At 44.1% G+C, this 24,330-nt stretch overlaps 1 protein-coding gene across 1 annotated transcript in view; it reads left to right on the top strand.

Moving 5' to 3' along the window:
- The window catches only part of MYO5B (myosin VB), a 436,041-nt gene extending 412,754 nt beyond the window's left edge, over positions 1-23,287 (top strand). The window contains exons 36-40 of the mRNA XM_082255167.1: positions 3,403-3,553; positions 6,163-6,451; positions 11,800-11,974; positions 18,503-18,583; positions 22,677-23,287. Coding sequence (XP_082111293.1) covers positions 3,403-3,553; positions 6,163-6,451; positions 11,800-11,974; positions 18,503-18,583; positions 22,677-22,829 — 849 coding nt within the window. The 3' untranslated portion in view covers positions 22,830-23,287. The remainder of the gene's footprint in view (positions 1-3,402; positions 3,554-6,162; positions 6,452-11,799; positions 11,975-18,502; positions 18,584-22,676) is intronic.
- Positions 23,288-24,330: the final 1,043 nt, after the last annotated feature.

A 24,330-nucleotide genomic window follows, 5' to 3' on the forward strand; every position in this document is an offset into this window, starting at 1 on the left:
AACCTACTCATAATGCTAATGTACCATGAGTTTTAGTAGGGGTTCCTGAAGACCTGAAAACTATTTCAAGGTTCCTTCCATGGTAAGAAGGTTGAGAGAGGCTGGACTAAATTGTTGTTTTATGCTTGGACCAATGTAGCTATGCATATACAGTAATACCTGGGTTTGCGGGCATAATTCGTTACAGAAACATGCTTGTAATTCAAAGTATATATAGATCTATCTGGTAAGAAGACTAACCTGTTGGTGGTGGGGATCGTCTCACGTGGACATCACAATTATTGAATTGAGTTATATTAATTACATCATCATCATCCAAGTCACAGCAATTTAGTGGTTCATTTTTGCACGTTAATATACAGGGATGGACTTTCATTTTTTGGATTTTTTTCTTCATATATGTTTTAATCATATTTGCACTATTGTGATTAGTGGTATAATTTTTATTAAGTTTAGCGCCCCAATTATTTTCTACACATATTTAAGCACAACACCTTGGTAGAGTTTTATCAGCGCACCCTTCATTTTACATATACAGTAATACCTTGGTTTGCGGACATAATTAGTTACAGAAACGTGCTTGTAATTCAAAGCACTCGCATATCAAAGCGAATTTCCCTATAAGAAATAATGGAAACTCAGATGATTCATTCCACAACCATTTATTCATATAAAAATGATAACAGCAATACAAAATACAGTATAAAGTGTACTGTAAAAAAAACAAATTCACCTGAACTTCCCCTCTCTTCCTATCAGCTTTCTCCACTCCATGATCCTCCCCTCCTGCTGCTATCATATCTATACTTTAGTACAGTACTGTATAAGCATGCCACCCCCTCTGTTAAATAACATTATGTGACCCTGTGCTGTACATAAAAGATGCCAATTTCTACCTACACAGTACTGTATCAAAGCGTCTCCTGGCGCTCTCGTGATTCCTCGGTTCTCTGCTCCTCTCCTCCATGGTTGATGTCACCGGGAGTTCTCAGCCCCGCCCACTCAGGGGAGCAGAGAGATGAAGAGTCACGTGAGCGCCGGGAGATGCTCTGATACAAGGTATAATCTGCATTATTTTATACAGCACAGGGACACATAATGTTATTTAACAGAGGGGATGGCATGCTTATACTCTACTAAACCACTTTAGCTTTGTGAGTGTAATACTGCTTGTATATCAAGACAGCGCTCGCATATTAAGGCAAAATTAAAAAAAAAATTTCTCTATCGCTCATTGACAGACGTAGTCTTCTTGATTCTCAAGAGCTGGGTTATGTTGTCTCCGCAGGAGTAGGACTAGGCAGAAAGACAAAACGTTCTGGCTCCACCTTAGGGGCAGTCCCTGAGGGTATATCCTCCCTCTCTCTGCTACAGGGAATCAGTTTTTTTCTGTCTAGTCAGGAGTAAGGACCTAAGTCCCTTGCTGGGATCTTTTGGTCCTGGCAAGACTTTTTTCTTTAGAAAAAGACATTTTTTTAGGTAGTTTTTCTCCAGTGTTTTTCCTGTGAGATCTTCAAGCATGGTGTGAACCTTTGGGGTTCCGTCCTCGGTCTTATTCGATTAGTCGAATATTAGCTTTTCTGCAACAAGGGGTTGAGCAGAAACTGGCCTTGAGTACTATCAAGGGTCAGGTCTCAGCATTAGCTATCTTCTTTCAGAAGCCTTTGGCTACTAATTCCTTGGTGCAGAATTTCATCCAGGGGGTGCGACATCTGGCTCCGCCAGTGCACGCGCCGTTACCCCCCTGGGATCTTAATTTAGTGTTGTCGGTTCTTCAGAAACCTCCCTTTGAAGATATTGGGGAGATTCCTCTACCTACGTTGTCCCAGAAGGTGGCCTTCTTGGTGGCTATTACTTCTGCACGCAGGGTGTCAGAACTGGCCGCATTATCTTGTCGTTCACCATATCTGGTGGTTCATAGAGATAAGGTGGTTCTTCGTCCGAATCCATCCTTCCTACCAAAAGTGGTTTCAGAATTTCATCTGAATGAAGAAATTGTGTTACCTTCCCTGTGTCCTAAGCCCAGTCATCCTCGGGAGTTTGCTTTACACTCCTTGGATGTGGTCCGGGCGATCAGGGTATACTTGAAAACGACAGACTCGTTTCGCAAGACGGATTCACTTTTTGTGATCCCGGATGGACCCAAAAAGGGGTCGCCTGCATCTGCCGCGACCATTTCCAGATGGATCAGACAGACGGTAGTACAGGCTTATTCTATTAAGGGTCGGGAGCCCCCGTTCCCTGTTAAGGCGCACTCCACTCGGGCGCTTAGTGTGTCATGGGCCTTTCGCCATCAGGCGTCAGTGGTCCAGGTGTGCAAGGCGGCTACCTGGTCGTCGGTGCATACCTTTACAAAACATTATAAAGTTGATGTAATGGCATCGTCTGATGCCTCGTTTGGCCGCAAGGTTTTGCAGGCCGCAATTTGAGGAGACCAGTGGTCTACCTCGAGAGTTTTTTCCGTTGGAAATTTTTCTTTTAGTCTCATTCTTTGTTTATAATGAGCCTTTAAAACTTCTAGTTTGGCACCGGTTGGGCCTTCTAGATTGGATTTGATTTTGTCAATCCCACCCCTCATTTGTGGCACTGCTTCTGGATGTCCCAGCTCTTGAGAATCAAGAAGACTACGTCTGTCAATGAGCGATAGAGAAAAATGGATTTTTGTAAGATCTTACCGTAAAATCCTTTTCTCTTAAGCTCATTGACAGACGTAGTACCCGCCCCTCTATCATTGAGTTGGGTTGGGTTAAATTCTCTGTTACTGCTTTAGAACAGAACTGATTCCCTGTAGCAGAGAGAGGGAGGATATACCCTCAGGGACTGCCCCTAAGGTGGAGCCAGAACGTTTTGTCTTTCTGCCTAGTCCTACTCCTGCGGAGACAACATAACCCAGCTCTTGAGAATCAAGAAGACTACGTCTGTCAATGAGCTTAAGAGAAAAGGATTTTACGGTAAGATCTTACAAAAATCCATTTGTTGCTCGTCTTTCAAAATGCTTGTAAACCAGGTTACTCACAAACCAAGGTATTACTGTACTACACTTGTGGGATCCCTTTAGAAGCTAGAAATCACTGAAGTAGGCATCACTAGCTTTCAGTTCCTGTGCTGAGCAGCTGCCCTGCTGCTTTCTGAACACAGGAGGTCTGCTCAGCAGGGGTGCCATTCAGAGTGCTTTACGGTATATTTTCTCCAAGAAAGCGAAGGATTCTCTGATTGAACAAGGTGGAGAGTGTGACATCACCGCTCTTCACCTCGACCAATCAAAGAATGCTTTGCGTTCATTGAGGATTCAGATTTCGTGGGTATTTTTTCTGTTTTAATGATGGATCTGATAATGCACATGTGAAAGTTATTCTTGCTCTATGTACAGTATGTGATAATGAATACAATATTATCTTTTAGGGTTTTATGACCAGCAATTCTTCCAAGCAGAACGAGCATTGTCTCCGTAACTTCGACCTCACGGAGTACCGCCAGGTTCTTAGTGATCTGTCCATCCAAATCTATCAGCAACTCATAAAGATTGCAGAGGGTCTCCTACAGCCAATGATAGGTGAGTGAAGTGCTCAGTCTGGGGGACAGACAGGTAATCATAAAACATTGTCTTTTGTGTTACACAGAGCCCAGTCTTCTGATTTAGAGCATCTTCATTTTTATTTTGTATGCTCTGTGTAATCCACAGTATTTTTGTGCATTGAGTGTTGCTGACCTAGGCAACCCATTAATTTTGCTAATGTGAGAAATAGGTCCCGCATGCACTTTTTTTTTTCAGCACAAGGCAATGCAATGTACAGAGCGTATCTGTCTGTGCATTGAACTGCGTTACAAAGCAAATGCAATGCAGTGCAACAGCAAAAGTATTGAGACGCCTGCCTTAACACGCACATGCACTTTAATGGAATACTCACCTGCTCTGTTGCAGTGATTTTGCACAGGGCAGCCCAGATCCTCCTCTTCTTGGGTCCCTTGCTGGCACTCCTGGCCTCTCCCTTCTGTTGAGTGCCCTCACAGCAAGCAGCTTGCTATGGGGACACCTGAGACAAGATGCAGCTCTGTGTATTCATTCAAATGCAGAGCTGCAGTTTGGCCCTGCCCCCTCTCTCTCCTCATTGACTAACTGAGTTTGATTGACAGCAGCAGGAGCCTATGACACAGCTGCTGTGGCTCAGCCAATCAGGAGGGAGAGCCCCAGACAACCGAGGCAATCGTGGATATCGCTGGATTGAGAGGGGGCTCAGGTAAATATGCAGGGGGGGGGGCTGAGGGGGGCTGCTGCACACTGAAGGCTTTTTATCTTAATGCATAGAATGCATTAAGATAAAACAACTTCTGACTTTACAATAACTTTAAAGTAGTATTATACTAAGTGGGAAATGCTCATCAACTAGTTGTTGCCACAGAGGAACTGCAGACACACAGGGTTTAATTTACTAAAGGCAAAAGACTCTGCTGTTTGCAAATGCAGTTACTCCAGAGCTTAGAAAATCAGGTGATGTTTCACTTTGCAAATAATACCCAATCACATGCAAGAAAACTAAAAAACAGCATGATTTCTTGCACTTGATTGGATGATGGAAGTCAGCAGAGCTTCCCCTCATTTACTAAGCTCTGGAGCAACTGCACTTGCAAAGCGCACAGTCTATTTGCCTTCAGTAAATAACCCCCGTAGAGCCTGTGCTCTGTAACATTAGATAGTCAACTGTAATTACCTGTAGACCGCTGTAGATAGATGCCGGTAGTAAAAAGTAGGGATCGACCGATTATCGGCACCACCGATGTATCGGGTGCCGATATGCACTTTCCCCGATATATCGGAATCGGCCCCTGAGGTTACCGATATTGCCGATATTTCTGGAAAGTGCTGTACCGGAGTGATGCCTGCAGCTGGAGGCATCCCCCCGGTATTGGCGTCCATAGCTGATGATTGGCTGTCTTGTAATGACAACCAATATGGCTGAGAAGCCGCTCGGCTGTCATTACAAGGAGTGAAAGGTGACGTCAACCACACACCTCCCCCCCGCGCCGCCTTCCGCGGCTAGCCCAGATCTCACGTCCCATCGGGAGACCTGGGCATCCTACCTACACCGCCGCCGAACAGAAGACCCAATCATAGCCGCATTTCGGCTCTGATCGGGTCTCCATGTAAACAACCCAGGAAGTGATGTCATGACATCACTTCCGGGTACTCGGCGTCACATTAAAAAAACTGACAGCATTCAAAACAGCCAAACTTGGCGTTTTGAATGCTTTTCAGTGCCAAGGAGGGGTCTTTTAGACCCCCAGTTTCCTCCTCCAAATTTTTTTTACATGCCCGAAAATTTCGGCCGATACCGATATCCGATGACCAAATAATCGGCATCGGCATTAAAAAAAGCGATATCGGTCGATCACTAGTAAAAAGTAAAACAAATAAGCAGCTTTACTTCTGGACCCAGTGGTACTTTACACTATTCTAGGTATGATACCAGAAAGAGATCACAAATACCTTATATAAAGTTCATAATTATACAACTCTGACATGCACAACAAGGGTTCATACTGTTGTGTTGCGTTATGTGTTGGTGCGCTGCAGGGCCATTCATTCTAATTGCACCCCTGTGCACTTTGCCAACGCACGTTACAGCATAGTAATGCACTACCGGGCATTGTGGTGCTCTACATTACAAAGAATAGTGCATGTACCTTTTTTTTGGTGCATTAGGCAGCCCATTTATATAAATGTACTACTGTAAAACGAGGCATAGCACACCGCATAATGAAGGTTAACACAATTCAGCAGTGTGAATCCAGCCACGAACATAATGAAAAGGTGATGTTATGCTTTAAATGGGATGGTCCTGTCAAACCTGATATTCAGCCAGCCACAGTCTGCCCAAATCTGAAATAAGTCACTCCCTTCTGACAGCTTCTACATCAACTCATGTAACCCCGGTGAAGAGGAGCCATGGAATCTCACTTCTCTCCCTATGCAATGTATAATTGTGATTAGTGTAATAACTATAATAAAACACGATTTGTAATTAATATTATTTATAAAATTTATTATTTTTCTGCCTTGGCCCAGTATATCAACATGGCCAAATTAGTGTGCAAAAAAAAAAAATTACCCTTGAAGTGAAGTAAGTAAAAAGTCAATAATTCAATGTGATTTTTACTTTTTAGTGTCGGCCATGTTGGAAACGGAGAGTATTCAGGGTTTGTCAGGGGTGAAGCAAACTGGATATCGGAAAAGATCCTCCAGTATGGCGGATGGAGGTGACAACTCCTATAGCCTGGAAGCTATCATCCGCCAGCTGAACGCCTTCAATATCGTCATGTGTGATCATGGCCTGGACCCGGAGATTATCCAGCAAGTGTTCAAACAGCTCTTCTACATGATCAACGCGGTGTCACTGAACAACCTCCTGCTGAGGAAAGACATCTGTTCCTGGAGCACCGGCATGCAGCTCAGGTAACCAAATGGGCTAAATGTGAGAATCACTGCATGCTACAGCCTTCTGCCTTCCAGTTTTCTATCTGACCTGACTGTTTTTCATACTTGTATCCACTCATTCTGATAGTGGGCCACTTTAGACCCCTGTATAATGTAATTGCACAACATCTGCAATATCTAAGATCCCTATATTCAATCACTTGTAAATCATTTATTATAGGAGTAAAGAGCATATATCAGTGTATTTCATATATTGTTCATTTTTTTTTTTTTGTCACAAGAATCACTGATAAAGAACTACAGAACACCGCAGAGATTAGAAACCTTAACTTGTGTTGCTGAATAGCTCTTTTTCATTTAGAAAAGTGCTCTTTCTTATAGTAGCACCTCACCTGCAATCTGTTAGCTCACCAGTAGAGGTCACCAGTGCTGCAATACGCATTTCCCCTTGTTCTTGTACTGTAGAGTAGTGGTGGTCAACTTTCTTTATATAGGGGGCCTCAAGTGCAGCCCCTGACGTCTCCAAAGGGCCGCTCGTAATATTTGGTGACTTTAATGCTACAGAAAGCTGTCAAGGACCCCAGGCCTGCAACAGTAGAGATGATCTGATGCTGTGAACATGATCGAAGTTCAGAAGAAAATTTGGAAAATGTGGGGCAGCAGAATTTTCTTGGTACCATCAAAAGACATTACAAGATTGATGAAAATCAATACGTTTTTATTGCATACAAATCCAATGTATAAAAATAGTCCAGAAGGACAATAATATAAACAATTCACCCTTGACGGTTCCTACACCCCCATCAAAGGAGTCCCCTCTAGCATGGAGTGTTATCCATGCTAGAGGTGACTCTTTTGGTGGGGGTGTAGGAACTATCAAGGGAGAGTTGTTTTTATTATTGTCCTTATGGAATGATTTTATAGATTGTATTTGTTTGCAATAAAAATTTATTGATGTTCATCAATCTTGTAATGTCTTTTGACGGTACCAAGAAAATCCTGCTGCCCCACTTTTCCCAAATTTTCTTCTGCTGTTACTTAGGATGTGAGTAACTATATTTTAGAGAATCATTTTTCTTCTGAGCAGCTATTCCCATTATATCGAAGTTGGAAATTGGAGACCTTGACACTGCTGTTAAAGGCCCTTTATATATCCATGCTTCCAATTTTGTGTTCCCTACGGCCCCTTTTAACCAGAGCTTTCTTTTGGTGGTATTTGATCACCTGTGCGATTTTTTGATCATGCGCTAAAAACAAAAAAAGAGCGTCAATTTTGCAAAAATAACAATATTTTTCATATTTTTTTATATGAAATTCCCCCCCAAAAAAATGTAAAAATCGAAATTTTTTAACATTTTCGGCCAATTTGTTTTCTGCTACATATGTTTGGTAAAAAAAAAATCGCAAAAAGCGTATTTTGATTGGTTTGCGCAAAAGTTATCGCGTTTACTAACAAAGGGAAAGATTTTAGTCATTTTTTGTGTTTTTTTTATTAACGAGTAATGGCGGCGATCTATGATTTTTTTTGCGGGACTGCAACATTGCGGCCGACAGATCGGACCCTTGACTGACATTTTTGAAACTTTTGGGGGTACCAGTGACATTACTACAGTAATCAGTGCTATACATATGCACTGTTACTGCAAAAATTACACTGGCAGGGAAGGGGTTAACTGTATTGGCGAGGGAGGGGTTAAGTGTGTCCTAGGGGCGTGCTTCTAACTGTGATTGGACATGGCTACTACTGTAAAAACAGAGATCAACGGTTCTACATAGTAGAACCGTCTGATCTCCATTTTTACACAGGGGAGAATGACAGACGGCTTGTTTACATTAGCCGCCTGCCTTTCTCCCTTCCCGGCGAACGTTTGCGAGTGACCGGCGGACACGCACTGACTTGTTAGGGAACGAGCCGGGGCGGGCGCGCACCTCAGCGGGCGCTCGCCCGCTATTGGCTCACAAGTCAGTGACAGGCTAGTGACGTACCGGTACGTCACTTTGCCTGGCCGGGGCTGACCGCCGCAGTATATGTACTTGCAGCGGTCAGCAACCGGCTAAAAATGACCCACGCCACATTTGATCTTTCCTTCCTAAAGATCCATTTTGAACAATCGGAGGGAAAATAATTAAAACGTGGAAAGGGATGGGCAGCACAGAAAAAATGAGGCAGTGTGAAAGAAATAGTGGATGTAAATCCAAAAATAAAAGGATTAAATCTTTTTTAAGATCTTTCTGTTACCTTTGATTTTTAATTAAACTTTCTTCTTATAGAAATTGCTTATTGATCCTGCCAGTCACTAAGAATTCCTCATTGGTGACAATGATCTGCGGGCTCATAGAGCTTCTACAGCATTGCCACCATGGAAGGAATGCTTCTGAATCTTTAACAAGTAAACCCTTTCTACTCACAGCTTACTATGGGGCCTAGTCCTGACATTTGCTCATATTAGAGGCAATGCCTGCAGGAGGATCAGATGTCCTGGAGTCAACCGATGATGACAGCCATGCCTCCTGGCCCAGTCCGAGCTATAGATGGACAGCAGTGCTATAGGTAGAAAGTGTATAGGAATTGTAATGGTTCCTATTATTTCGCCATCAGCAGGTATTACATTTCCAGGTAGTCATGCCTCCTGGCCCACCCCAAGTGGTGAGTAGACATCGATGCTGTAGGTAGGGATTGTATAGGAATGTCAGTTACTCCTGTATCTCCACTTACAGGGGTTGATTTACTAAAACTGGAGAAAGCAAAATCTGCTGCAGCTCTGCATAGAAACCAACCAATTTCCAGTTTTTTTTTTTTTGTCAACACTTAAAGTGATTGTAAAGTCTGTTTTTTGGGGTTTTTAAAATAAGACATGTTATACTTACCTGCTCTGTGCAGTTGGTTTTGCACAGAGTGGCCCTGATCCTCCTCTTCTTGGGTCCCTCTTCTGTGCTCCTGGCACCCCCCCCCCTCCTGTTGAGTGCCCCCACAGCAAGCAGCTTGCTATGTTGGCACCCGAGCCGAGCTGCAGCTCCCTGTGTCCATTCAGACACGGAGCTGCAACCCAGCCACGTCCCCTTTCTCTCCTCATTGGCTGACTGACTTTGATTGACTGCAGCGGGAGCCAATCGTGCCACGCTGCTGTCTCAGCCAATGAGGAGGGGAGTCCCAGGCAGCTTATGCCTCGTACACACGTTCAGATAATCGTACGATAAAACTCACGTTCGACCTGATCGCACGATAATCTGATCGTTAGTACACAACTTTCGACAGCCGATCACGACAGTTCGTCCAACAAAATCCGAAGGGACAAACAGTAAAACTTCTGTCGTACGATAGCCTAGCGAACGACAATCGTTTTAATCAGTACAGTATGCGTCCACTAAAAATCGATCGACAAAGACCACGCATGATCTGAAACACTAAAATAGCACTGAAAAAGCCTGCCTGCCATTGTTTTTGTTTTGCTGATATGTAGCTACGCAACCAGGATCGTACAAAGAAAATCCTACGTTTTTATATGCATTGTTGAATTTGATATTAGTATCATGCAACAAAATGCGAACGATAAGTCGTCCGATTATCTGAACGTGTGTACGAGGCATTAGACACTCCTACAACATTGCTGGATAAAGATGGGCTCAGGTAAGTATTAGGGGGGCTGAGGTACACTGAAGGTTTTTTATCTTAATGCATAGAATGCATTCAATTAAAAAAAACCTTCTGCCTTTGCAATCCGTTTAATTGAAAAATTGGAAGTTAGAACCCGATTGGCTACCATGCACAGCTGCACCAGATCTTGCACTCTCCAGTTTTAGTAAATAAACCCCACAGTGTTATTAAGCTTCCCAGGTAGCCATGCCTCCCGTCCCACCCCAAGCTGTGAATGGAAGGCAATGCTGAAGGTGGGGAGTGTATTGGAATGTCAGTTGTCCCTATAACTCCGCCTATGGCATTAATATGCTTTCTAGGCAGCTACGCTAACCATGGCTAAGCTGTAGATGGACAGTGGTGCTGTAGGTAGGGAGAGTATTGGAATGCCAATCCCTATAACTTCGCCTACAGCAGTAAGGCTTCGTAAACACTACAAGTTTTTTTCGTTCATTCTAGCGGGCTAAACGGAAAAAAAAAAAAGAGAGATTATTGTTGCAGAGTGCGATCACTGGGTGCAGCGGAGTTCATTCACATCAAGCATTGTGGAGTAAACAGGAACTGGCTTCTTTATTGGAATATAACACAGATAGCAAATATGTCACCTCATTGTAATAAGACAACAGAAAAGGAACAGGAAAAGGTAACCAACAAGTACAGTACAGTGTACAGGAAATACAACACATCATAGAAAATGCATAGCATATCACTGAGCATTAGCGACATCTAGTGTCCTGTTTATGAACTGCAATAGGCTAATCTGCTAAGCTGAAAGCTGTTGTATCTCCAACAATTATCGTACTGAGCGATGTTGGTGCCGCAGTTACTCCAGCTGCACCTTGCCCCCGAGAAACACTGATCACATTGGCTGCCAGTTCTGTTTGGATACTGGTTTTCCAGCATGCCCGTTCTACAAGCTGCTGTCCACACTGGCTTAATGTTTGACAGTTTCTGTTGAACTGGCCGATGTTCGGCCCGTGTGTACCAGCATTAAAGAGTAAGTAAACTTACCTTGATTGTTTGTACCTATAGGTAAGTCTATAATAAGGCTTACCTATAGGTACTGTAAAGTCTTCTAAACGTGCACCGTTTAGGAGATATTTACTGTATATGCTGCCGATGATGTCATCGATACATGCTCTCTGAAGGAACGGCCACCTGTGCCGTTTCTTCAGAGCCCAGCGCCGTGACCGGCAGCTCTCACGCGTATGTGCAGGAGTGACGTCACGCGGCTCCGGCCAGTCACACAGCCGGAGTCCGCAGACCCGGAAGGGAGACGGGTAAGGATAGATAGAGCCTCCAGAGGTGACGAGGGCTTTGTTTGCAGGTAAGTGTCACATAATGTGCTAGTATGTGATGCATACTAGCACATTATACCTTTACTTTGCAGGTCAGACAAAAAAAAAAGAAAAGGAAGCCGTTTACTTCCTTGAAGACCCTTCCCAGGTCACTGTGGAGCTACATATTCTATGTCTGCCCCCATCCCACAGAGCCTGGAACAAATTTTTGCAATTGATAAAAACTATACTGTTACTTTAACTACTAGAACACCCTGTCTAAAGATTTTTCCTTCATTGGCCGATACGTACATAAAGAAAACACAGACTGCTGTCTGCAGCTCCCTCCCCCATGGGAGTCGCACATCAAATGACAAAGGGCCACAGGTTGGACACCAGGGCTGTGGAGACCCAATGGCACACACTGTACCAATATTGTTTTTTGTTCTACATAGGTATAACATCAGTCAGCTGGAGGAATGGTTACGAGGGAAGAACCTACATGTCAGCGGAGCAGCTCAGACGATGGAGCCTCTGATCCAGGCAGCACAACTATTACAGCTAAAGAAGAAAACCCAAGAAGATGCTGAGGCCATCTGCTCGCTGTGTACATCTCTCACTACACAACAGGTAAGAGTGAAACCTCAACTTTTCATCCACGCTACGCAACACCTGTACATTTCAGTTGGATTCCTATTAGAAGCACCTTGAGTATCTATTAGTCCTTTGTTTTACATATTTTTCTATTTACTTTGCTTACTATCTGTTTTTAAAGTAAAACGAAACACCCTTCCCTGTCTGTCTCTGGTGCGCCGACATTTTCACACAGTATTTTTGCGACTTTGGGATCTTCGGCCATCTCGATTGGCCATGTCGAAATGACTTAACCCCTGTGCATGCACAGCTCAGTGTATATTCTAAAGGAAGATTGCAAACAGGCAGGTAAGTTCATTGTATTGCAGAAGAGTCATAGCAATAAAGAGCCTGCCTGCTTGCAATTTTCTTTTCCTAATTGTCCATCACAGGACACAAAGGACTTCAATTCATGACTAAATGGGCTGTGCTGCCACCTTTAGGTGACAGGACATTTTTGCACTAAATGATCAATCTACTGTTTCTATCAAGGGCATTCAGTTAATAGGCATTTGGAAACTCCTTTGAAGTCCAGCCCTGCAGTTGGCTATTTTTTGACTTTCAAAATGCAGTTTATTGAAAAACAAAATCAAGTACAAATAGTCCAGCAGCAGAAAACAAAACCGGAACACACTGAGCAAAAGAGCATGTGAGATACAGGGAGAAACATCATATCAATACAGGAAGATGTAAGAGCAAATAATAGAAACGGTATGGAACATTACCCCCAAGGGATTCAACACAGAACATCACTTAAATCAATATCCCATACCCAACCCCACAAGGGGACATCCACCATCACAACCATGGGGTGAGGCATGCAAGGGGGGAGGTTTCACAACTGACCAGTGCACGTGCGGGAGTCCTCCACCCATCGGCCCCACACCTTATCAAATTTTTTGGGGCAACCCCTGTGTAGGTAGATCAAAAGTTTGTATGGAAGGGTGGAGTTAATCTCGGCCTTCCAGAGGCGGAGAGTAGGAGGCTGTGTATGCATCTACATCTTTGCTATAAGCTTACGGGCGTGGAAAAGTGTCTCATGTAAAAAAGTGGTAAGAAACTTATCAGCTATATCATCTGGAAAAAGGCCCAGAACACATTGTGAGAGGTCAACTTGGAGAGGGGAGCCCATGTGGTCATGGAGGAACGTGATGACCTGCAGCCAAAAGGTTTGCACCACAGGGCAGGACCAGAGGATATGCAAAAACGTGCCAGGATGGGCACGACAGCGGGGACAGTCACCATCCACCCCCTCCCGATATTTAGCCATGCGAACAGGGGTGAGATATGCTTTATGTAGGATGTATAGTTGTGTCAACCGGTCCGAGAGTTTAGGGGAGGACAATTTAGGGCTGTCCAAAATAGCATCCCAGTCAGAGTTGTCCAATTGAGGGGCGTCAGAACTCCACTTGTGTTGTAGATTCTCCACCACCCCCTCGACGGCACATGAGCGCAGCTCCATATACATGGCCATCATCTTAGAAGGGTCCTCACCCATAAGAATAGTAAGGGCCGGGGCTTCAACCAGGTCTGGAACCCCATCAGGAAACTGGGCTAGCAACGCATGCCTGAGCTGAAGATATCCAAAGTACATGTGGGGCAGGATCCCAAACCGTTCCATCAGAGACTGAAAGGAGCACACCCCGGAACCCCGCACCACCTGATGCAGGAACACAACTCCCTTCGCCGCCCACAACTCAGCCCCAGGTAGGGAGCTCAGCTCGGGCAGACAGAGGTTACACCACAAAGGAGTAAAGGCGTGGAACCGCGCCAAACCCAAACACCTGCGCAACAGTTCCCAGTTAGTTGTTAGCTACCCAGATTACAGAAAATTGCTCCTGATATAGATAATCCTGTACTTTCTGCAAGATTACAACTCTTGCCTATACTATTCTGCATAAATGCCATGAAGAATGCAGACTTTTATGGCTTTAGAGCTTGGGCGGCTGGCCTAGCTCAGAAAAGGTGCCATTTGTACATACTCTACGGAAATTACCTTTTCTTTAGGAAATCCTTTGAGGAATATATTGAGGTGGCTACTGAGGGAAGGAGGTTCCTATTCCACTATCCACAACCACACCCATCTATTGAATTGGCCTCCTATACCTTACAGATATGATTTGGCCCCCCCCTCATGTCAACAATTTCTACTGCAGGTCCTTCCTTTCATGGCAGACCTTCCACCTCCAAGCCCTCCTGACCTGTTTTGAAGCCCTCTTCCATTTAAGGTTCACCTTCACCCCTAGAAGTGGAGAGAGGGAAGGCATCTACTAACATTTCCTCCAGCTTAGAATGGAGACGTCGTAGTCTTTGTTTTCACCTTGTCTTTGAATAGGTACGCAAATAGGCTCTATTTCTGGCCTCTCCGTTCCTTTCTACTGCCCATTCTTACTTGCAGCTTATCAGAAAGCAGACAAGTTTCCCTACACTTCCTTGCAAGTTTGCTGTGGCAAGGGGTGGTCATCTCATTTGCTTTTAGGAAACATTAAAAAGGATGTTCCATATTCTATAAAAGAACCTTTGTCTGTTTAGGATGCATGTCTAAATTGCAGTAGAATTACCACTGTAGTAAGGTCTCCTATAGACTTTACCACTATGTCAGCTGCAATAGATAGACGTCTGCCTGGTCTCCTACAGATCTTCTCCTATATCCTTGATGCGACAGACTTTCTACCTTTAATAGCAGAAACAAAGTGATGGTTTTTTCCCTATCTATTTTGACATTAATGTAGTCCTTGCATGGCTGAAAAAATTACATCTTGGTTACCTCTAGATTACCTCTGTGGTATTATTTTATTAAGCCTTTCATCTCACCCAGAATATTCATTTTCCAGGATACCTTGGAAAACTTTTAGGACATGGTTTCTGATAGGGATGCCCTGATACCCTTTTTTTTATCAACGAGTACAAGTACCGATACTTACGGTCAAGTATTCGCCCATACCGAATAAGTATACTTTGCGGTGCGATTTGCGTCCATAGAAAATTAATTTGAACAGCAATGTGATGCTAATTGCATGCGGTTTTCCCACCACTCCCATGTGACCCAGGCTTGTCATAGTGATTTTGAGTTCTCACAGGAGTGGGAAAACCTCCCTGCGTGATGGGTTCCTCCAGCTCTGGCTCCCATTCAAGCAGCTTTCTCTCCTCGCCTGACAGTACGAGCTAGACGGCTTCTGATTGGTCAGCACCTTCCATGTGATGATGCGGACCAATTAGAATCCCAGTAGTTCGCACCGTCTGCAAAACAAGGAGATAGATTGAACCGCTGGGGGGAGAGAGAGCCCCTGGAGGCTGGAGGAACAAAGCCATGAGAGTGGCAGGAGGAGCCACAGATGTCCACAGTTGGTTGGGAGCTGGAGCTGGTGAAACCCATTGTGCAGGGAGGTTTCCCGCACCTGTGTAAACTTCACTATGACAAGCGTGGGTTCACACAGGAGAGGTGCGGGAAACCGCATGCGATTCAGACAGGAATCGCACTGCATTCCTGTTCAAATTGCATACAGTTCTTTTCAGTGCGATTTGAGCCCATTCATTTTGTATAGACGCAAATTGCATGCAAAGTATCAGTATGGATGCATCCCTAGTTCCTGAGCCTATTACTTTGAACCATATGCCCAAATGCAGATGTTCACATTTAGTTGATCCTATCCTTCCCAGATTTCTCCAACTGACCTTACACTGGCCAGGGCACCTGGGTCTAATACTGACATTCTCCTTCAACATGACATTTTTGCCTATGTCTGGTTCCATGTTCAGGAACATACTCTCATTGGCACCCCTTAGTTGCCTTTCCAGGAGAATTTTTCTCTTGTTGTGCTGGTCGACCTTTTAAGAGACAGGCAGTGCTCAGTTTTCTTCACTCAGAGTCACTAGGACTCTCCTCCACCCTATGTGGGGAGGTTAGGTCCACTACCTAGAGCTTCTTTTACTCCTCATTACCATAACACATATCTCCCTGGCTTACAACCTTCAGACTCTTCCCTGAGCTCTGATATAATCTTCCCTCCCCTTATCAGGGTTGTGGATTGGCAAGTCGTCAGTTACGAAGCCATTCTGCTATTGACAAAACCTGTCTTTTTGTACTGGTCGACCTCATTTACCAGCTTAGTACTGGAAAATCTAGCATTTCCCCTGTTCTCATTACTTTGGTTATGAGTTTGTTTCCCTCTCTGCAGTCTATGGGTACTCCTGACACTTGGCTATATCTCCAGTTACATAACTGCCTTTGCTCAGAGATCTCTTTGCGACTCTAATTCACTGATGTTACTAGTTAAGCACATCCCAAACTCTAGGCTCTCCTTCCTTGGAATTAAGATATGTCTGTGCTCAAATCCATATAGCTTTTGCATATACAATAAATAACCCATCATGTGCTAAAGGGGTGTGACCACATGTTAACACTAAACATTCTGAATGAGCCCTCTGCACACTGCTATACACCCTTCCTAGCAAACTTTGCAGTTTAGCTCACATACATTGCAATGCATGTTTAAAGAGGTTGTAAACTCGTTTTAAAAAAATTTTTTTTTTTTACAACCTGCAAGAGAAAGACATAATGAGCTAGTATGCATCGCATACTAGCTCATTATGAAATACTTACCTTAGAACGAGCCCCCGCCGTGCCGCTCTCTTACCTGTATGACGGGCGACATGACATGTCGCCCGTCTTCCGGGATCGCGGCATCCGGCCATCTGATTGGCCGGAGCCGCGGTGACGTCACTCCCGCGCACGCGCGCGGGAGCCGACGGTCACGGCACGGGGCTCTGAAGGAACGGCACGATCAGCCGTTCCTTCAGAGCGCATGCGCCAGTGACGTCACTGGCTCCATTAAAGGTAAATATCTCCTAAACGGTGCAAGTTTAGGAGATATTTACAGTACCTATAGGTAAGCCTTATCATAGGCTTACCTATAGGTACAACTTCCTGAGGAGGGTTTACTTCCTCTTTAAGCCGGCCAACTGCATCAAAGTAATCCCTTTCTGGCCAGTCCCTACTCTACTCTGCAAAATACGTACTTGCTTTTAGCTACAGGTTCAGGGCTGCTCACCCATTAGGTACTAAAGGGGTTTGACCATGTGTTAACACTAACATGGGTGGTCCTCCTTCCTTGGGTCATGCAGGCCGCTTTCAATTCTATGAAATCTATCATGCCAAGTACATACTTGCCAACTGTCCCGTTTTTGCAGGGACAGTCCCGGCAAATAGGGTAATTTACATTGTCCCTGGAAGTGCCTGTTAATCGGGCTGCCCGTCAATGTTATGCAGAAGTAGTGCAGCTGAATGGGAGAATTATTCCAACTCTGCTACTTTGGCCTTAAGTTTGAAATTCCCTTTTCAATTTCCTGTAATTCTCTCTATATTGAGTAGACCCTATAATCTGATAAGTAGGCGGAGATTAATTATGTGAAGTGGGCGGAGCTTCATGGAAGTAGGTGTAGTAAGTATTTGATAGCTGTGCTGCAAAGTGTCCCTGGAAAATTTTTTCAAATCTTGGCAACTATGCAAGTAGTTCTCATCCAGTGTGATCATAGGGAACCTCAACCCAGAACCTGTTCCCATTCCCCATCCTGCAACTTCTTCTGTCAAGAATCACCAAACATCTAGCCTTTTTTACCCTACAGGTCTTGTTTTGACTTTGCATATCCTATTCCTAACACCTTGGTTGTCTTAGTTCCTGTGCACTCTCGTTGCTCTTCCTTGTCACATGTTGTGACCTTCATTGTCTCTCTGGGGCCTTCTTTGGGTGATGTTCCAGGTTAGCACAAGGCAGTTAAACTGACTGTCTCCTGGTGCTCCTTCTCCCATTCTGAGCTCTGCTGTACAGAGACTGCAAGTGGCGGATATTCAGTCAAATATAAGTACTTATACTGCTTGCAAAAAATAAAAAATAAGTATGAATAAAGAGCTGCATTTATGCATGTCTTTTATATCTAAGGGCTGTGGTATGGGGTTGGATAAGGAACCTGGAAGTGTTGCCAATTATAAGTAACATTACAGCAGCTCAGCCATCTGGGGGTTCACATAGGAGGAGCAATTAATTACAAGTACACAAAAAACACTCCCCAGCACTTAGTGCCGTTAACCAGTACAGGAGATCTTTCTAAATTAAAGCCCGCTTCTTACATTTAATGAAAAGCCAAGGTCTTAAGTTACAAATGTTTAAATAATCTGTGTGACATCCAGACACCGTGCCTAAAGCTGGCCATACGTGGGTAGAATTTCATAAAAAAAATATTTGATTTCGGAACATTCGTTTGATTTAATAATAATTAATAGGGTTGAATGGACGATTGTTTTCAGTGTATGTGGCTTTTGTTAGTGAAATTGTAATTGTTCCAAATTGAATGTTAAAAGCAAACCGAATTTGATGACATTCTTCGAGTCTCTGATGGCATTATGGAATGAAGTGACATTTTTTATTTGATTGTGTATGGCCAGCTTCATACATCCTTGTCAAAAGGATTGCATCCTCAAAAACGGATAATAATATGAAATTTGTACATCTACCCTTTTTTTCTCAGATTGTGAAAATCCTGAATCTGTACACACCAGTTAATGAATTTGAAGAGCGTGTCACAGTCTCCTTCATCAGGAGCATTCAGGTGAGTGGCAGTTATCCAAAATCTTGCTGCAAAGTCTAGTGATAGTGTAAATCCTAAGAGGAGACGGGCTCCTGGCTGCGGTGTCTGGGCTCCTGTCTGTCCCTTCAATATTGTAAGCTAACATTGTAACTGAATAATTTCAAAAGAAATGTGAAACCGAGAAAACCAAGATCCAGTTTTAAAATGAGATGATCCTCACGGCTCATTTACGCTCATACTGATCTGTATGCCTGTGCGAAGAGCTACCTTTGTTTGCACAGGTGTGGGTGTTGGTAAGTATGTCACGGTTGTGGTGTGTTTTTCAGCAAAAATGGGTTTTAACCACCTGCCTACAGTGCACTTTCACCGTGACAATTGCGCGGTCATGCAACACTTTTACCATATGACATTTTTGTAATTTTTTTGAGACCGAGCTTTCTTTTAGTGGTATTTAATTATCACTGGGTTTTTTATTTTTTGCTAAACAAACGAAAAAAGACTGAAAATTAAAAAAAAAAAAAAAAAAACGTTCTTAGTTTCTGTTATAAAATTTTCCAAATAAGTAGGTTTTCTTCTTCAGTAATGGGCGCTGATGAGGCTGCACTGATGGGCGCTGATGAGGCAGCGCTGATAAGGCTGCACTGATGGGCGCTGATGAGGCAGCACTGATGGGCGCTGATGAGGCGGCACTGATGGGCGCTGATGAGGCTGCACTGGTGGACACTGATGAGGAAGCACTGATGGGCACCGATATGCTGCACTGATAATTAGTGCCCTGATTATTACTGTAAATGTCCCATGTCACTGGATAGCTGGTTATTGGTTTTCTTTTCCTTACACAGTGACAGCACAGAAGAAAGGAAATGCAGATAACTGGCATTTTCTGTGATCGGACACAGCTGATCACATGGTAAAGGACCGCTGTGATTGGCCCCTTACCTCAATGTGTAATCAGCTGTGTCCAACAGAGGATTCTAGGAGGACATCATTAGACACCCTGCCAGAACCAGACGCCATCGCTGTAGCCGTTTTTGGGCTATAGCCCGGTTGGAAAGTGGAGTTCCAGCCTCAAAACGAAAATTTGCCATCCGCTTGCTCTAAGTAACCTGAAAAAGAATTGTATAATCACAGTTTTTTTTTTTTTTTTGCTTTACTTACCTTGTTTTTGAAGAAAATATACTCACCTTCCTTCCACTTCCTCCCTCTGCGGCCGCGGTCGGCGCCTTCTCTTCCTGCTTGCATTGACTCCTGGGAGATGAGCGTCATCGCTCCCAGGAGTCAATGCGCCTGCACCGGCCCTGCTTGTCACTTCCGGTGCAGGCACGTCATCCCCTGCTAAACAGCTTCTGGGCATGCCCAGAAGCTGTGCGGGGATGACGCACCTGCACCAGAAGTGACGAGCGGGGCCGGTGCAGGGCATTCTGGGACTCCGACGTCACCGAAGAGGACGCTCTGGCTTCAGCTGCCCACACCTGAGATGGCAGCGCTGGACAAGACATTTTCAAGGTAAGTATTTCTTCTAAAAGGTAAGTGAACCCGGGGACAGTTCCCAGGCTATCATTGCTGAAATGCACTAGCCCTGACTGTCCCAAGGGTATTTTTATCGAGAAAAAAATTTTGAGGCCGGAACTCCGCTTTAAACAGGCTTTCATTGGAAGTCTTTGGAAACCACTGTCACTGAGACTTGAACCTGATCTTCAGGTTTGACAAAGGAGCCCATTGGTGCTGCGAAACAGGTTACCTAAGCGACGGACTGTCCCCCGGCTTGACGTCACTTCCGGTTCTGCTTTCCACGGTGGTTTCCAATAACTTCCTCTACCAGCTGGCGTGCGGCTCTCTGGCTCCTCCATCCTTGTTACTGGCTGCTGCCGACAGATCCCCTGTGTGCAGACGATCCCCTTGTAGATGCAACCATATTGACAAACGCTCTTAACGTGGAATTATGTGAGTGTAAATTTGGCTGACTTATTAAAGTTGTTTTAATACTGCACTTAGTGATGCCCCCTTGTGTTTTTCTACTGAATTCCAGAGATCCATTCCTGTCTCTCAGTGGAGCTGCCTATGTTTGTGCTGTGTTTAGATTCATTGTGGACTGCACCTATTATTATGAATTAATATAGACTGAGCAAGCCCTTTTTATAATACAAGGACTAATTGGGGAGTTTTTGTTTCATGCCTGGGATTGCGCCGTGTATCTGTTTTTTTTTTTATTGATACAAAATATAAGTCCTTTTTAGTGTGTGTGTGTGTGTGTGTATGTGCAAGTTTTTTATCAGTGGACCATTTGTCAGAGATAGTGCTCTATATTTATCCTGACTAGACAAGGCATGCCTCAATTAGAGATACTGGTAAAATCTGTGGTTTACCAACTGAGATTCAGACTGTAGTGCAGTGGTTCTTAACCTGGGTTCGATCGAACCCCAGGGGTTCGGTGAGTCAGTCTCCGGGGTTCGGCGGGGGGGGGGGGTTACAAAGGGGCAATTGCTCCCCCCGAGAAAATATTACTGATTGTGAGGCCGAGTGCACCCTGGGAAATCAGAGCTGCGGTCGGGACAACTCACAGCCATTACACATAGACACTTGACACTCCGCCCCCTGTACCTCCCCCAGCAGGTTTCCAGCCTATCTCCTGCAGGCTGCTTGCTGCGTGAGTGGGCGGGATGGGGATGTACCTGACCACGGAGATCGCACCCGTCTGGAAGAGGGAAGTGTGAGCAGCTGAGCAGAGGGAGCCGAGTGAATGTTCCTGGAGGTAGGCTCAGCTAGCTGTACATGGTGGATTCATTTACAAGCACCTCTATGGTACGTCTGCTGAGTTACTGCAGCTTAGCATAGAGGTGCTGTTAGCTGACAGATGGAAATGCATGTCCTTTTCATTTAGCTCAATAAAGCATTGTGAATACCCCCTGGTGTGTGCCCTCCTGATACCCCATGGAATGCTCTCCCAACACCTCCCCCCAATGTGTGCCCTCCTAACACCCCATGGTATGCCCTCCAAACACCTCCCCAAAGTGTGTTCCCTCTTGACACCCCATGCTATGTCCTCCCAACCCCCCCAGTGTGTGCCCTCCTGATACCCCATGGTATGCCCTCCCAAAACCCCCCCCCCCCAGTGTATGTCCTCCCGATACCCCATGGAATGCCCTCCCAACACCTCCCCCCAGTGTGTTCCCTCCTGACACCCCATGGTATATCCTCCCAGCCCCCCCCCCCAGTGTGTGCCCTCCTGATACCCCATAGTATGCCCTCCCAACACCTCCCCCCTCAGTGTGTTCTCTCCTGACACCCCATGGTATGCCCTCCCAACCCCCCCACCCCAGTGTGTGCCCTCCTGACACCCCATGTTTTAATGGTTTTGTTCTTTGTTCTTAATGGTTTTGTTTTTTGAGATACAGTCGCCAACACTTGCAGGGAGGCCCCAGCGAGATTTGAACTCGCGACCCCTGGTTTACAAGACCAGTGCTCTAACCCCTGAGCTATGGAGCCTTTTTTTTTTTTTTTTTTTTTATGGTTTTGTTTTTTAATGGTTTTGTTCATTTTGTGCACCTATGTATAAATATATATCTAAATATATACCTATGTTTTGAATTTGAATTTGAAAAAATCATATTTTATTTTTTCAATTAAGAAGGGTTCGGTGAATGCGCATATGAAACTGGTGGGGTTCAGTACCTCCAACAAGGTTAAGAACCACTGCTGTAGTGTTTGGAAGGACTTTAGCCCTGGTTCACAACAGTGCAGCTTTCAAGTTGCGCTACTTCAGTGCCACTTTAAACTTGACTATCAGTGCAATTTCATATGTGGCTTGCTGGCATCTGTGCAACTCCATTTAACAGATGTCAATGAAAGTCGCACTGAAATCACACAGAAATAGTGCAGGAACCTTTTTCAAAGTTGCTGAGACTTAAACGGTTTCATTGCCGCAAAAGGGGTGCATCGTGCCATGTGACTTTCAAGTCACATGACAAGTTGCACTGGAGTGAACCAGGGCCCAGGTGTCATGACAATACAGATGGTGAACATAAGGGATCCCAGCCTGGTACCAGCAGTCAAACACCCTAAAATGTAATTTAGGGGGAATTCTTACATTTCTCTTTTATTTCTTCTCTTTCAGGCTCAGTTACAGAATCGGAATGACCCTCCACAACTCCTGCTAGACTCCAAGTATATGTTCCCCGTCCTATTCCCCTTTAGCCCTTCACAAATCACCATGGACACCATCCATATCCCATCTTCCCTTCGCCTCGACTTCCTCAACAAAGTCTAAAAGGACCTCCTATTTTTTATATTCTGACATTATTTCCCCCCATAAAAGAAAAAAAAAAACTACTCTTGTATATGTGGGACCAATCCTGACATCATGTGGAAAACCATTCAAATCTCATCTGCACTGAACCTGATTTTTAATTTATCCCTCCGACAAAAAACACTGAGATTCTAAATTTTATTTTTTAAAGTAAAGGATAGCCGAGATTCACGGAAGAGCGAGTTTACATCGGAATAATGCACAAATCCATGGAGAATGAAAAAAAAAGAGAGAAAATATTGTTTTTAAGCTACTGTTATATTTTTATTATAATTTGTTTTACAGAGATGATATCCTTGGATTGAAAAGAAAACAATGTAAAATCTGTCACTTTGTAAATGAAAAATGCTGTAACTGTAAATACAGCTGTAGAGCCCAGCAACCGAGGGGCCCACGGCGGAAAAAAAAAAAATCATGCATCAAAAAAACTCTGTCTCTGTATATTGTTGTTGTTGGCATTAGATATATTAAAAGTGTATATAGGTGCATTTCATAAAAATAGAATATCATCAAAAAGTTAATTTATTTCAGTAATTCAATTCAAAAAGGGAAACTCAAATATTTAACCACTTAAGCCCCGGAGGATTTGGCTGCTCAAAGACCAGGGGGTATCTTGTGATTCGGCACTGCGTGACATTAACGGACAATTGCGCGGTCGTGCGACACTGTACCCAAATGAAATTGACGTCCTTTTTTTTCCACAAAAGAGCTTTCTTTTGGTGATATTTGATCACCTGTGCAATTTTTAATTTTTGCGCTATAAACAAAAAAAGAGCGACAATTTTGAAAAAAATAACAATATTTTTCACTTTTTTTTATATGAAATTCCCCCCAAAAAAAATGTAAAAATCAAAATGTTTTAACATTTTAGGCCAATTTGTTTTCTGCTACATATGTTTGGTAAAAAAAAGCGTGTTTGGTAAAAAAAAAGCGCAATAAGCGTATTTTGATTGGTTTGTGCAAAAGTTATTGCGTTTACTAACTAAGGGAAAGATTTATGTCATTTTTATTGTTTTTTTTTTTTTAAACGAGTAATGGCGGCAATCTGCGTTTTTTTTTTTTTTTTGCAGGACTGCGACATTGCAGCGGACAGATCGGACCCATTTTTGACACTTTTGGGGGTACCAGTGACATTACTACAGTAATCAGTGCTATACATATGCACTGTTACTGTAAAAATGACACTGGCAGGGAAGGGGTTAACTTTATTGGAGATGAAGGGGTTAAATGTGTCCCTAGGGGCGTGCTTCTAACTGTAAAGGGGTGTGGCTTGTGATGTAACCACAGAGACATATGATCCTACTTAGCAGGATCGTATGATCTCTGCAGTTACACCAGGGAGAATGACAGGCGGCTTTGTTTACATCAGCCGCCTGCCTTTCTCCCTCTGCAGCGGACGATCGCGAGTGACCGGCAGACATCGGGTCCGCCGGTCACACGAGCGGACATGTCAGGGAACGAG

The sequence above is a fragment of the Pelophylax lessonae genome, assembly GCF_965119305.1.
Source record: "Pelophylax lessonae genome assembly, chromosome: 1".
Lineage (NCBI taxonomy): Eukaryota > Metazoa > Chordata > Amphibia > Anura > Ranidae > Pelophylax > Pelophylax lessonae.